Genomic DNA, 14,247 nt, shown 5'->3' with positions numbered 1-14,247 from the left:
TTGTGTTTGAGACAAAACTAATTACCAACATACTCCCCAAAGTCCATTCTAATAAAAGGAAGTACTTTTTAAATTATATACTCTTTCACATTCCCAAATAACCATTACTTACAGTAACAGGGGTGGTATATTTATTTTGTGGAGTGGTACTAGGGATTGAACCCAGGAACACTCTCAACTAAGCTATGTTCCTTAGTCCTTTTCTGTCTTGAGACAGGGTTTCAGTAAGGTGCCCCGGCTGACCTTGAACTTAAAATCCTACTGCCCTTGTCTCCAGAGTAGTTGGAATTACAGGCATGTGCCACCACATCTGGCTGGTTTCATTTTTACATGTGTGCCTAGGAAGCCCAAATTTCTCACTAACATGTCCAACATAAATATTTTATGTTTTATGATATAATGTTTTTCATATATGCCTCAGTATTAGGCAGATTAAGTCTTCTAACTTCTTTAATATTGTCCTTTCTACTTTATGCCATCAGAATGCCATAATGTTTGGGAAGAAGCGGCATACAGATGTGCAGTTCTACACAGAAGTAGGAGAGATTACCACAGATTTGGGGAAACATCAGCATATGCATGACCGAGACGACCTCTATGCTGAGCAGGTCTGTGAAATTTAGTATTGTATTTGCAAGGTAAAATTAGGTTTAAATCTTTGCTCAGGAGTTGTATTTTACAAACAACTCCTGGATTTGTGCAGAACAGCTAAAATAGCTGCTGAAATGAAAGGTATGGTGCGATGGTTTATAAATTAGATTTAGTTTCTAAATTCACAATGACAGTTAATGGTAGGGTAGGCCTTAGTAAGATATGTCAGTTTTATAGTTATGAGAATACTATAAAGCACTTTGAGACATTTTGAGAAGATGTACTATTAACAATTAACATAATGACTATAGTTAATGTTTTTTCTTATCATTTGCTATGTGTACATATGTGAAAATACCAATGTCATTCTCAGTACTCTGTATGGGAATGGGCGAAATGGGGAGGCAGCAGGTGGGGATGGGGGACCAAGTCCTGTGTGCACATGTCACTGTCAACATGATTTATGACGTGAGACAATAATGTACCAATAAAAGCATTAAAAAAGTTTCAATTTTGTGGCTTAAAAACTTCTTTTCTTCTACAGATGGAACGAGAAATGAGACACAAACTAAAAACAGCCTTTAAGAACTTTATTGAGAAAGTAGAGGCTCTAACAAAGGAGGAACTGGAATTTGAAGTGCCTTTTAGGGACTTGGGGTAATACATTTCATCTTTTTGGCCTAAAGTTTCACTGTTCTACCTTATAAGAATATGGATCTTTTGCCGGGTGTGGTGGCGCACGCTTGTAATCCCTGGGCTTGGGAGGCAGAGACTGGCGGATCGTGTAGGTTCGAAGCCAGCCTCTCTGGCTTAAGAGACCCTGTTTCAAAATAAAATATAAAATAGGTCTGGGAGTAGAGCCCAGAGCTCGGAGGTAGAAGGGTTCCATCCCCAGTACACCAAAAAAAAAAAAGAATATGGATTTTTTTTTTTTTTTTTTTTTTTTTTTTTTTTGTGGTGGTGGTGGTGGTGGTGGTGGTTCTGGGGTTCCTGGAAGCCCTTCTACCTCCGGGCTACACTCGCAGACCTATTTTTACATTTTTATTTGGAAACAGGGTCTCGTAAGCCAGCGCACGCGGCTGGCTTCGATCCTGCGTGATCCACCTGTCTCTGCCTCCCAAGCGCGGGGATTACAAGCGTGCACCACCACACCCGGCCCAATTTTTATTCTTTATTTTGATACAGGGTCTCACTGAATTGCAAAGGGCCTCATTAAGTAGCTATGACTGTCCGCGAACCATGTTCCTCCTGTCTCAGCCTCCTGAATGCCGAGATTAAAAGTGTGCGCCACCAGGCCCAGTTTATTCTTTTTTTAAGAATAATTTAACATTCTGGGCATAGTGGCGTACTCTTGTAATTCCAGTACTTGGGATGCTGAGACAGGAGGATCCAGTTTCGTAGCCAGCCTCAGCTACTTAAGGAAGCCTGTTTCAAAATAATAAAATCGGGCTCGGGATGTAGCTCAGAGGTTCAGTCTTCAGTCACACACACACACACACACACACACACACACACACACACACACAGAATTTAACATGTATAAGTTTTTTCTGTGACTAATAATCTTTGAGATAGTCACTTCCTCTTGAAAATTTTGAAAGGTTTAGCCAGGTGTGATGATGCACGCTTGTAATTTCAGTATTTGGGAGGCTGAGACAGGAGGATCTGGGTTCACGGACAGCCTCAACTACTTAGGCCCTTTACAACTCAGTGAGACTCTCTTTCAAAATAAAGAATTAAAAAAAAAAAAATAGGGCTGAGGCATAGCTCAGACATAGAATATGCCCCTGAGTTTTAACCCCAGTACTGCCATAAAAAAAATTTTTTTTTTTGGAAGGGTTTCTATGGGTTTTCTCTGGAGATGAGTCAGTAGCACATAGAGGTATCATTGTATGACATGGGAGCAGGCAACAAGTTAGTTATGACAGCAACAGTTTTACTTGTGATGACTCCACTTTTGTAAGTTTATTTTTTTTATTTTTCAGATTTAATGGTGCTCCCTATAGGAGTACCTGCCTCCTTCAACCCACTAGTAGTGCACTAGTAAATGCTACAGAATGGGTGAGTATTTCTTGCCTTCTTTTTATTTTTTATTTTAATAATTTATTCATTTTTTTAAAAATTTGTAAGCCAGACATAGTGTCACACTTATAATCCCAGCTTTTGGAAGGCTGAGACAGGTGGATTGCGGTTCGTGGGCGGCCTTAGCTCCTTAATGAGGCCCTTTATAACTCAGTGAGACCCTATTTCAAATAAAGAATAAAAAATAGGACTGGGGGTATCAATTGGAGGTGGAATGCCCCTGGGTTTCATCCTTAGTACTGTAAACAAAAAAAATTTTTTTTTTATGCTAGTGGGGATCTAACTAGGACCGTCATGCAAGCTAATAAATATATATTTGACCACTGAACTAAAGGGAAGCCCGGCGTGGTAATTCCAACATTTGAGACTGGAGGAGGATCACAGCTTGTGGACAACCTCAGCTGCTTAGTGAGGCCCTTCGCAACTCTGTGACACCCTGTTTCAAAATAAAGAATATAAAATATGGCAGGGGGTTTAGCTCAGAGGTCAAATGCCTCTGGGTTCCATCCCCAAACCCACAGATAAAGAAAAAGGGAAGGTAAAGCCAGTCTTGGTGGTGTACACCACCATGCTGTAATCCCAGCATTTGGGAGGCTGAGACAGGAGGATCACCATTCACAGCCAGCTTCAGCTACTTAGTGAGGCCCTTTGCAACTCAGTGAGACCCTGTTTCAAAATAAAGAATAAAGACGGGCATGGTGGCACACGCTTGTAATCTCAGCATTTGGGTGGCTGAGACCAGAGGATCTTGGTTCGCGTACAGCCTCAGCTACTTAGTGAGGTCCTTTGCAATACAGTGAGACCCTGTTTCAAAATAAAGAATAAAAAATAGGGCACGGGGTGTAGCTCAAAGGTCAAATATTCCTGGGTTCCATCCCCAGACCTTCAAAAGGCTGAGGCTATAGTCCAGAGGTAGAATGTCCCTGGGTTCCATCTCCAATACCACAAAAAGCGGGGAGGGGTAAGATGTTTTCTTCCTAATTATTCTGATTGTCATTTTAAGTAATTTACTTAGCTTAGACTTAAAGCTCATTGAACAAATAGTTATTTAAAAATCTCTTTAGCCGGGCATGGTGGCACACACTTGTAATCCTTGCACTTGGGAGGCTGAGACAGGAGGAGCGCACAGGTTCAAAGCCAGCCTCAGCTGCTTAGTGAGGCACTCAGCAACTTAGTGACACCCTGTTTCCAATTAAATATAAAATGGGTCTGGGAGTATAGCCCGGAGGTAGAAAGCCCCTGGGTTCCCTCAGTACCACCAAAAAAAAAATCTCTTTTAAGCTGGGCGTGGTGGCACACACTTTTGATCCCAGCATTCGGGAGACTGAGACCGGAGGATCACGGTTTGTGGACAGCTTCAGCTACTTAGTGAGGTCTTCCATAACTTAGTGAGACCTTGTTTCAAAGTAAAGAATAAAAATAGGGCAGGGGATATAGCTCGGAGGTCGAATGTCCCTGGGTTTCATCCCCAGATCTTAAAAAAAAAAAGAATAAAAAATAGGGCTGGGGTGTAGAATGCCCCAAAAAGGTGTCTTTAAACTTTTAGTTTCTTCACATAATTTCCTTGAATTTATCCTCCCTTAAGGCAGATTTAGTCTTACACAAATGGTTTTAGTAGTAATTCTCAGTATGTCATGCATATTGCTTTAATCATTCTAAAACACCAAAAACCACCTTAGTTATTCTTATATAGTGATTGAGATCCTGAAAGTAATTAAAAATACTGTGCTTTGGAGAATATAATGATGCAGTTCCTGTCCTTCAGCCACCGTTTGTGGTGACATTGGATGAAGTGGAGCTTATCCATTTTGAGAGGGTCCAATTTCATCTGAAGAACTTTGATATGGTAATTGTCTACAAGGACTACAGCAAGAAAGTGACAATGATCAATGCCATTCCTGTAGCCTCTCTTGACCCCATCAAGGAATGGCTGAAGTAAGTAAATGTGCCAGCGATCTCCCATTCTCTCCCCATCAGTTCTGTGTTACAGAATTTAAGTGTGTATGAAGCCGGGCGTGGAGGCGCACGCTTGTAATCCCAGCATTCGGGAGGTTGAGACCGGAGGATCGCGGTTCGCGGACAGCCTCAGCTACTTAGTGAGGCTCTCCGCAACTCAGTGAGACCCTGTTTCAAAATAAATAATAAAAAATAGGAGCCGGGCATGGTGGCGCACGCTTGTAATCCCTGCGCTTGGGAGGCTGAGACAGGAGGATCGTGCAGGTTCAAAGCCAGCCTCAGCTGGCTTAAGAGACCCTGTTTCCAAATAAAATAGTGTAGCCTGGAGGTAGAAGGCCCCTGGGTTCCATCCCCAGTACCACCAAAAAAAATAGGGCAGAGGGTGTAGCTCGGAGGTCGAATGCCCTTGGGTTCCATCCCTAGACCCCCCCCCAACAAAAAGACTTTAAATGTGCATGTTTTACATAAGATCCCCGAGCGCACGGGGATTACAAGCGTGCGCCACCACGCCCAGTGAGACCCTGTTTTAAAATAAAGAGTAAAGGCCGGGCGTGGTGGCGCATGCTTATAATCGCAGGTTCAAAGCCAGCCTCAGCCACTTTAGTGAGGCTCTCAGGAACTTAGCTAGACACTGTTTTCAAATAAAATATAAAGTAGGTCTGGGAGTATAGCCATCCCCAGTACCACCAAAAAAATAATTAAAAATAAAGAATAAAAAATAGGGCTGGGAGTGTAGCTCAGAGGTAGAATGTCCTTGGGTTCTATCCCTATTCTGGAAAGAGAGGGAGGGAGGGAGGGAGAGAGGGGAGGGAGGGAGAGAAGTAGAACCCGGGAGGGAAAGGGCATTGCATGGGTGAGTAGGAGGGAAGAACAGGGAAGCTGATGTTTAGGGGAGATAATGGAAGAGGGAGAAGACAGCCTCATATTGCTGAAGGAACAAAGTTTGGGCTCGTGGAATGCAGCTCTGTTGGGAGCATTAGCTCCCTGATAAACATCAGCCATCTGGTAATGCTCTGGTGGCAAAAGACAAGGAATGTGTCTTTAGGAAGATACTGCTTTCCAAGGACATTGATTATCAAGATGACATAGGACACTCTGAAAATATAAGACTGATTATATTTTATATCATTTCTCTCAGCTCCTGTGACCTAAAGTACACAGAAGGAGTACAGTCTCTCAATTGGACTAAAATCATGAAGACCATTGTTGATGACCCTGAGGGCTTCTTCGAACAAGGTGGCTGGTCTTTCCTGGAGCCTGAGGGTGAGGTGCGTGAGTGTGGGGTTTTTCTGGTATACAGTGTTGCTTGCACTCATCTGGGTAGCTAGAAGAATGGTGTAGAGATACATCACGGAACAGACCAGCTGGGAGAATCTCTGAATTGCAACTGGATTAGGTTGACATGTAAAAAAATAGATCAGGCATTTGGTATTCACTGTTGTGCTTTGGTATTCACTGATAAAACTTCTTTGAAAGTGTTAAAAAAAAAAAAAAAAAAGCCAGATATGGTGGCACATGCCTGTTGTAATTCCAATACATAGGGCTGGAGGTATAGCTCAGAGTTAGAATGCTTCTGGGTTCAATCCCCAGTAACACACACACACAAAAAGAAAGTGGGCCAGGCGTGGTGGCACACACTTGTAATCTCAGCATTCGAGAAGCTGAGACAGGAGGATCGCAGTTTGCTGAGAGCCTCAGCTATTTAGTGAGGCCCTTTGCAGCTCTGTGAGACCCTGATTCAAAATAAAGAATAAAAATAGGGATGGGGGTGGAGCCCAGAGGTAGAATGCCCTGGGTTCCATCCCCAGTACGAAAATAAATAAGTAAATAAATATTGCCTTATCTCTCTGCTGTTTTATTGTTTAATTTTGCTTTTGTTTTGGTTTTTGTGGTACTGGGGAGGAAACCTAAGGCTTTCTATCTCTAGGCTACATTCCCAGGCCTGGTTTTTTGGGGTTGGTTTGTTTGTTTGTTTGTTTGTTTCATATTTGGAAACAGGGTCTCACTAGGTTTCTGAGAGGTTCACTACGTAGCTGTTGCTAGCTTCAAACTTGTGTTAGCCTCCTGTCTCAGCCTCCCAAGTACTGAGATTACAAGCATGCCCCACCATGCCTGGTTTATCCCTCCACCCATGCATAACACTTTTTTTTTTGGTGGTACTAGGGGTGGAACTCAGAGGCTTTCTACCTCTGGGCTATACTCCCAGACCTTTTTTATATTTTATTTGGAAACAGGGTCTCGCTAAGTTGCTGAGAGCCTCACTAAGTAGCTGAGGCTGGCTTCGAACCCATGCGATCCTCCTGTCTCAGCCTCCCAAGCGCGGGGATTACAAGCGTGCGCCACCACACCCGGCTCAATAACACATTCATTATAAGAAAGCTGTCGAGCCAGGTGTGGTGGAGCACGTTTGTAATCCTAGCACTTAGGAGGCTGAGACAGGATTGCCCATGTTTGAAGCCAGCCTCAGCTACTTAGTGAGGCTCTCAGCAACTTAGTGAGACCCTGTTTCCAAATAAAATATAAAATACATCTGGGAGTGTAGTCCAGAGGTAGGAGACCCTGGGTTCTGTTCCCAGTACCACAAAAAAATAAAATATAAAAAATAGGTCTGGGAGTGTAGCCCATAGGTACAAGGCCACTGAGTTCCATCCTTAGCACCACAAAAGAAAAAAAGAAAAGCTGTTATTAATTTCTTTGGCTTGGTAAGGATGAAATATGAATTAGCATTTGTAAGGACATAGGTTTAATCCCTAGCACAAAAAAGAAGGAAGAATCTAATTACTATACCTTACCATTAAGTTTTGTTTTGGAGGTTTTTTTGTGTGTATGTGTTTGTTTTTTTGGGTGTGTGTGTGTGTGTGTGTGTGTGTGTGTTTACTGTGTGTTGTTATTTCTTGTTTTGTTTCCATGTAAAATGCTGGTGTATTGAGTGGGCTGAACTCATTTGTTACAAGGTAAATGTAAAGATAAGGAAAATTAATAGTCGTGTGTGTGTGTGTGTGTGTGTGTGTGTGTGTGTGTGTGTTACTAAGGATTAAACTAATAGTCGTGTGTGTGTGTGTGTGTGTGTGTGTGTGTGTGTGTGTGTGTTACTAAAGATTAAACCCAGGGACACGCTACCTCAGCCCTTTTTACTTTTTGTTTTAAAACAGGTCTCTAGGTTGCTGAGATTCTTACTAGGTTGTTGAGGCTGTTCTCGAACCTACAATTCTATCTCAGCCTCCCAAGTACTGGGATAACAAGCTTATATCACCATTTCTGGCTCTAATCGTCTATGCTTTTTCTAACTCAGGGGAGTGATGCTGAGGAAGGAGACTCAGAGTCTGAAATTGAAGATGAGACTTTTAATCCTTCAGAGGATGACTACGAAGAGGAGGAAGAGGACAGTGATGAAGACTATTCATCAGAAGCAGAAGAATCAGGTTGGTCTTATAAAGAAAAATTTTGGCTGGGTGTGGTGGCGCATGCTTGTAATCCCTGCCCTTGGGAGGCGGAGACAGGAGGATCGCACAGGTTCGAGGCCAGCCTCCCTGGCTTAAGAGACCCTGTTTCCAAATAAAAAAGTATAAAAAATAGGTCTGGGAGTGTAGCCTGGATAGTGACACATGCTTATAATCACAGCATTGGGGAGGCTGAGTCTGGAGAATCGCAGTTCACAGGCAGCCTCAGCTACTTAGTGAGCCCCTTTGCAACTCAGACCCTGTTTTAAAATAAAGAATAAAAAATAGGGCAGGGGCTTTATCTCTGAGGTCGAATGCCTCTGGGTTCCATCCTTATACCCGCAAAAAAAAAAAAAAAAATAGGGTTGGGGGTGTAACTCGAAGATAGAATGCCCCTGGGTTCCATCCTCAGTACTGCAAAAGAAAAAAAATTGTCATGGCTTCCTAATCCATTTTTTTTTAATTGCCTGCGTAAACGTGTGTGTGTGTGTGTGTGTGTGTGTGTGTGTGTGTGTGTGTGTGTGTGTGTGTGTGAGAGAGAGAGGGGGGGGGGGAGGGAGGGAGGAAGGAAGGAGGGGGGGAGAAGGGGGGTGTCAGTCGGTCGTCTGGGGATGGAACCCAGAGGCGTTATATTCTGCCTCTGAACTATACCCCCCTAGCTCTTTTGTATTTTGAAACAAGGTCTCACTAGGTTACTGAGAATCTCACTAGATTGCTGAGGCTGTCCTCGAACAAGCGATCCTCCTATCTTAGCCTTTCAAGTACTTGGCTTATAGGCATGCGCCACCACGGCCATCTAGAAGGGAAAAATTGTGTCATTTTATTTCATTCCAGTATGACTAATACACGATCATTGTTATTCTAGACTATTCCAAGGAGTCACTGGGCAGTGAAGAAGAGAGTGGAAAGGATTGGGATGAACTGGAGGAAGAAGCCCGAAAAGGTTAAAAGAATTGTTTTTGTGTGATTTCTTTTTACTTATTCATATATACATATACATACACACATACACACACGTACAAATTTCTAACACAATTCTGTATTTTGAGACATTAGCATTAGTAGCCTAATGAAGTTAGCAAAAGAACACTATAAAGTTGATTCAGAGCTACAACTTCATTGACCAAAGGAAAAATAAGGAATGTGTTTGTATCCGACAAACAGACATGACATGTGTTTTTGTTTTGTTTGTAGTACTGGGGATGGAACCCAGGAGCATTCTACCTCTGAGCTACACCCCCAGCCATATTTTTTATTCTTTATTTTGAAACAGGCTCTCACTAAGTTTCAGAGGCCTCACTAAGTAGCTGAGGCTGGCCATGAACTGAGATCCTCCTGTCTCAGCCTCCAAGTACTGGGATTACAGGCTTGGGCCACCATGCCCAGCTTGGACTTTTTTTTTTATCTACTTGGATTTTTTTTCATCTACTCAGGCTTGTAGCCCTGGCGCCACACAGTTTAGGGACGCCATTGTTGTGCTTGTCTAGTTCCTCTGGAACCAAGCGTCAAACATTAGTCAAAAATGAAAAGGAAGTACTTAATTAACTGCTGTGCACCAAACACCAAGGATACTTTGGGCAGGATACCTTTTTAATCCTTAACTATTTCTCCCTCTTAACAAGTAAATCAAGGCTACTTGGTTAAAAAGGTTAAAGCACTTGACTCTAGGTCACAAAACAAGTGAGTAAATAAAGATTAAAACTCAGTTCCAACTCCAAAGTACTTTATACCGTTTCATGCTCTCCGGTGATCCTGGGTAGCTAACGCTGACAAATATGCCTCCTTACTGTGTTTAGCGGACCGTGAAAGTCGTTACGAGGAGGAAGAAGAGCAGAGTCGAAGTATGAGTCGGAAGAGGAAGGCATCTGTACATAGTTCAGGCCGTGGCTCTAACCGTGGTTCCAGACACAGCTCTGCGCCCCCCAAGAAAAAGAGAAAGTAACCTCTGAACTTTGGCTTTGAGCTCCATTTTTCCTCCGGCCAACTCCTGAAAATTTTACATGACATAGAAACTGTATTTTTCCTTTTGTTTTCTTTGAAATTTTGCCATTTGTGTTTATGGGTTTAGGGGGCCATTTGTGTGGACCAATCTACTCGGGGAATTCCAGGCCCACCAGGACACGTGCCAATGGCCCCGTTCAGATGGCAAGGGAGGAGGTGTTCCTGAAGAAGGCGGAGGCTCCCGCTGTTAATAAATACCATTCATTCCTCTCTTCCTGTCACCTTCTGCCAGGACTTTGATGGCTTCTGACATCCTAACTTTGGTGTCTCAAAGTTATATTCCCAAGGTCGTGGTACAAGATCTTTACCTGCCTGTACCACAGTTCTTGACCAGCAGATTCAGTCCTCCATCCTACCCCACTGCCGTGACCTTCCTCACATCTTTTTAAGTTCCTTCTTTGGAATACTCAAGAAAAGGTTCTTGGAATTTGCTAATGATTGTGATGCAGCCTGAGCTGGCAAGGCAGCCCGAGCTGGTGCCTTCATCCGAGTTGTCCTGGTTTCTGGCCTCGTGCAGTTTCTGAGGTATCTCTGCTGCCTTAGAAGACATAAGAAGCAGTGACACTCCTGCGCTTGGTATTTTCCTCCTTGAAATTCACACACGGCACAGTGGTAGAAGGCAAAATTACCACTGTCTTTCTGATGTATCTAAGGAAGAATGATTGTACCTCAGATGCTTCAAGTGAAATCCAGAGGGAGGTGCAAAGGAGACAACACTTAGGTCTGGAAGGGCAAGGCACGCGTGGGCCTAGGTACCCGACGAGAAGAGGGAGGGAGCCGCGCCCGCACCGCCTGTCATCAGTGCTGCTCCTGGTTTGACTTTCCTGCATTGTTCTGTGTTTGTCACAGTTTCTGTTGAAGAAGAGCTTTTGGAGTGGTGGGAATTCATCTTGCCAGCCTCCCCTCCTGGTTCTCTGCACCCACCTGCCCCACTGCGCTTCCTTCCGTGTTCCGTGACTAAGAGGAGAGGGGGGAGGGGTCTCAGATTTTATGTTTGTTTGTTTTTCCTCCTTAGCAGTAGGACTTGATATTTTCAATTTTGGAAGAACTAAAAGATAAATAAACTGTGGGGTTTTGTTGTTTTGTTTTTATAAATTCATTTTTTGTTACCTTTCCTTTGCAATCCCTGAAAGCAAGCTGGTAAAGTGCGAAGGCATTGGAGAAAAATGCCTTTATCGAGCTAGGATCGCAAAAACCATGTGGCATCACTCCAGACTTAATCATTAGGTTGAGAGACTAGAATCACAGAAAAGCAAACGCATGGTATAGCAAGTTACTTTATGAGACTTTGTACACAGGTTCCCTCAGATTTGAGAATGGAATAGCACTTGTCCTTCATGTGGACAGGTCTCGGTCATCTCCTTGTGGATGCTGTGGAGGGCAGCCGCTGCCTGGAGGGAGACCTTCAGCCTTCCTATCGGGACAGCCGGGTCTTGAGGGCTGACAACTGTCGGGAAAGGGAAGAGAAGTGTCAGGCAGCCACATCTTCACTTTCACACTCAGTTGCTGAGAGCCTCACTAAGCACCTGAGGCTGGCTTTGAACCTGTGCGATCCTCCTGCCTCAGCCTCCCAAGTGCAGGGATTACAAGTGTGCACCACCACGCCCAAATAATTCTTTATTTTAAAACAGGGTCTCAGCCGGGCGTGGCGCACGCTTGAAATCCCTGCGCTCTGGAGGCTGAGACAGGAGGATCACACAGGTTTGAAGCCAGCCTCAGCTACTTAGGCTAAGCAAAGTAGTAAGACTCTGTTTCCAAATAAAATATAAGTCTGGAAGTATAGCCCAGAGGTAGGAAAAAACCTTGGCTTCCAACCCCAGTACCACAAAAGAAAAAAAGCAGGGTCTCACTAAGTTGCAGAGGGCTTCACTAGGCAGCTGAGGCTGGCTTTGAACCTGCAATCCTCCTGTCAGCCTCCCAAGTGCTAGGATTACAAACACATAACACCATGCCCGGCAATATTTTCAATAAGAACCCAAGATGTTTTGGAGACACAAAGAGGCGTTTAAGCCAAATGGAGAAATTAGACAATGAATTTCTGTAGACATGAGCTAAAAGAGGAAAGTAAAATACATTCTAAGCATGTGCCAAGACATGAGAATGAGTTTAGGAAAGCACGGCCTGAGCCAGAGGTGACAGCACCTCTGCCTGTAATCCCAGTGCTTGGGAGGCTGAGGCAGGAGGATCGCGCAAGTTCGAAGCCAGTTCGAAGCCAGCCTCAGCCACTGAGTGAGGCCCTCAGCAACTTAGACCCTGTTTCCAAATAAAAAAAATAGGTCTGGGAGCGTAGCCAAGAGGTAGGAAAGCTCCTGGGTTCCATCCACTGTACCACAAAAAATAAAAATAGGACTTGAGGTATATCTCAGGAAGAATGTACCTAAGTTCAATTCCCAGCACTACACACAAAAAATAGGACTGGCAGAAATGAGCCTGCACAGATGAGCAGGGCCAGGTCACAAAGGCCTTCTGTGTCTTAATTTGGTTTTCACTAAAGGTAGTAGAAATGACAGTCTCCCTGTGGGCTCTTGAAAAGTGACCCCCAGCCAGACATGGTGGTGCATGCCTGTAATCTCATTACTTGGGAGGCCAAGGTAGGAGGATCACAGGTTCGTGGCAGGCCTCAGCAACTTAGTGAAGCCCTTTGTAACAGTGACGCCCTGTTTCAAAATAGAATAGGTCGAGGTAGCAGAGGTAGAAGACCCCTGGGTTCAGTCTCCAGTTCCACAAACAACGTGACTCTCATTGTTCGGAGAATACATTCAAAGGGGACCCAAACTGAGAAGAATAGTTGCGTGGTAGTGTTCAAGGGAGAGAATAAAGAGGATCCAGTCCACATGTAAGCAAAACTAATTTTATAGTTGAATGCTAGGAATGAGGGAAAGGTAACAAAATGACCATTTTAATTTGAATAAAATAGATGGTGGTTTAGAAGTAATGCACAATACAAAGCCGGGCGTGGTGGTGCACGCTTGTAATCCCCGCACTTGGGAGGCTGAGACAGGAGGACCGCACAGGTTCAAAGCCAGCCTCAGATGCCTAGTGAGGCTCTCAGCAACTTAGTGAGACCCTGTTTCCAGATAAGTATAAAATAGGTCTGGGAGTGTAGCCTGGAAGTAGAAAAGCCTCCTGGGTTCCACCCCCAGTACCACAAAAAAAAAAAAAAAAAGAAAAGAAAGAATACACGATACCAAGATGTGGTCAAGAATTTGTGATAGTCAGGCGACTTGGCGCACACTTGTAATCCCAGCATTTGGGAGGCTGAGACTGGAGGATCGAAGTCGGGCGCGGTGGCGTAAGCTTGTAATCCCCGCGCTTGGGAGGCTGAGACAGGAGGATTGCGCAGGTTCAAAGCCAGCCTCAGCTACTTAGTGAGGCTCTCAGCACCTTAGTGAGATCCTGTTTCCAAATAAAAAACAGGTCTGGGGGTGTAGCCCAAAGGTATAAAGCCTCTGGGTTCCATCCCCAGCACCACCAAAAAAAACAATAAAAAAATGGCAGGGGTGTAGCTTGGAGGTTGAATGCCCCTGGGTTCCACCCCCAGACCCAAAAAATAATAATTAAAAAATTAAAATATTGTGGTACTGCCGGTGTGGTGGCACATGCTTGTAATCCCAGTGTTTGGAAGGTTGGGACAGGCCCTTTGCAACTCACTGAGACCTTGTTTTAAAATAAAGGGAAAGCCAGGCGTGGTGGCGCACGCTTGTAATCCCCACGCTTGGGAGGCAGAGATAGGAGGATCACGCAGGTTCAAAGCCAGCCACGCGCACTGGCTTAGGAGACCCTGTTTCCAAATAAAAATGTAAAAATAGTCCTGGGAGTGTAGCCTGAATGTAGAAGGGCTTCCAGGAACCCCAGTACCACCAAAAAAATAAAATAAAGGGAAAAAATAGGGCTGGGGATGTAGCTCCAAGGTAAATTCCCCCTGGGTTCCATCCCAAGTACCATGAAAAGAAAAATAGGGCTGGGGGTTTCCTCGAGGTAGAATGCCCCTGGGTTCCAGTACTGGAAAAAAAATTTTTAGATACTAAGGAAATATACAAAATACAAATAATGACAACTATTAACATGTTGTAAACTTAGATTATACAAAAAGTTGCCTAAAACAGGTGTGGTGACACACACTCTTGTAATCCCAGCATTCAGGAAGCTGAGGCTGGAGGATCACGGTTCGCAGACA

General features: G+C 44.0%; 2 protein-coding genes across 2 annotated transcripts in view; one reads left to right on the top strand and one right to left on the bottom strand.

Annotated features, from left to right (window-relative positions):
- Positions 1 to 10,011, top strand: part of SUPT16H (SPT16 homolog, facilitates chromatin remodeling subunit) — a gene marked incomplete at both ends in the record, with an annotated part of 42,847 nt that extends 32,836 nt beyond the window's left edge. The window contains 8 exons of the mRNA XM_080706741.1: positions 483 to 608; positions 1,136 to 1,248; positions 2,577 to 2,652; positions 4,439 to 4,608; positions 5,768 to 5,897; positions 7,922 to 8,051; positions 8,935 to 9,012; positions 9,866 to 10,011. Coding sequence (XP_080562867.1) covers positions 483 to 608; positions 1,136 to 1,248; positions 2,577 to 2,652; positions 4,439 to 4,608; positions 5,768 to 5,897; positions 7,922 to 8,051; positions 8,935 to 9,012; positions 9,866 to 10,011 — 969 coding nt within the window. The remainder of the gene's footprint in view (positions 1 to 482; positions 609 to 1,135; positions 1,249 to 2,576; positions 2,653 to 4,438; positions 4,609 to 5,767; positions 5,898 to 7,921; positions 8,052 to 8,934; positions 9,013 to 9,865) is intronic.
- A 444-nt stretch (positions 10,012 to 10,455) lies between these two features.
- The window catches only part of RPGRIP1 (RPGR interacting protein 1), a gene marked incomplete at both ends in the record, with an annotated part of 59,930 nt that continues 56,138 nt past the window's right edge, over positions 10,456 to 14,247 (bottom strand). Inside the window, 2 exons of the mRNA XM_080707082.1 lie at positions 10,456 to 10,608; positions 11,399 to 11,517. Coding sequence (XP_080563208.1) covers positions 10,456 to 10,608; positions 11,399 to 11,517 — 272 coding nt within the window. The remainder of the gene's footprint in view (positions 10,609 to 11,398; positions 11,518 to 14,247) is intronic.

This window comes from Muscardinus avellanarius (assembly GCF_963383645.1).
Source record: "Muscardinus avellanarius genome assembly, chromosome: 12".
Classification (NCBI taxonomy): domain Eukaryota; kingdom Metazoa; phylum Chordata; class Mammalia; order Rodentia; family Gliridae; genus Muscardinus; species Muscardinus avellanarius.
This window is presented reverse-complemented; position numbering and strand designations above follow the sequence as displayed.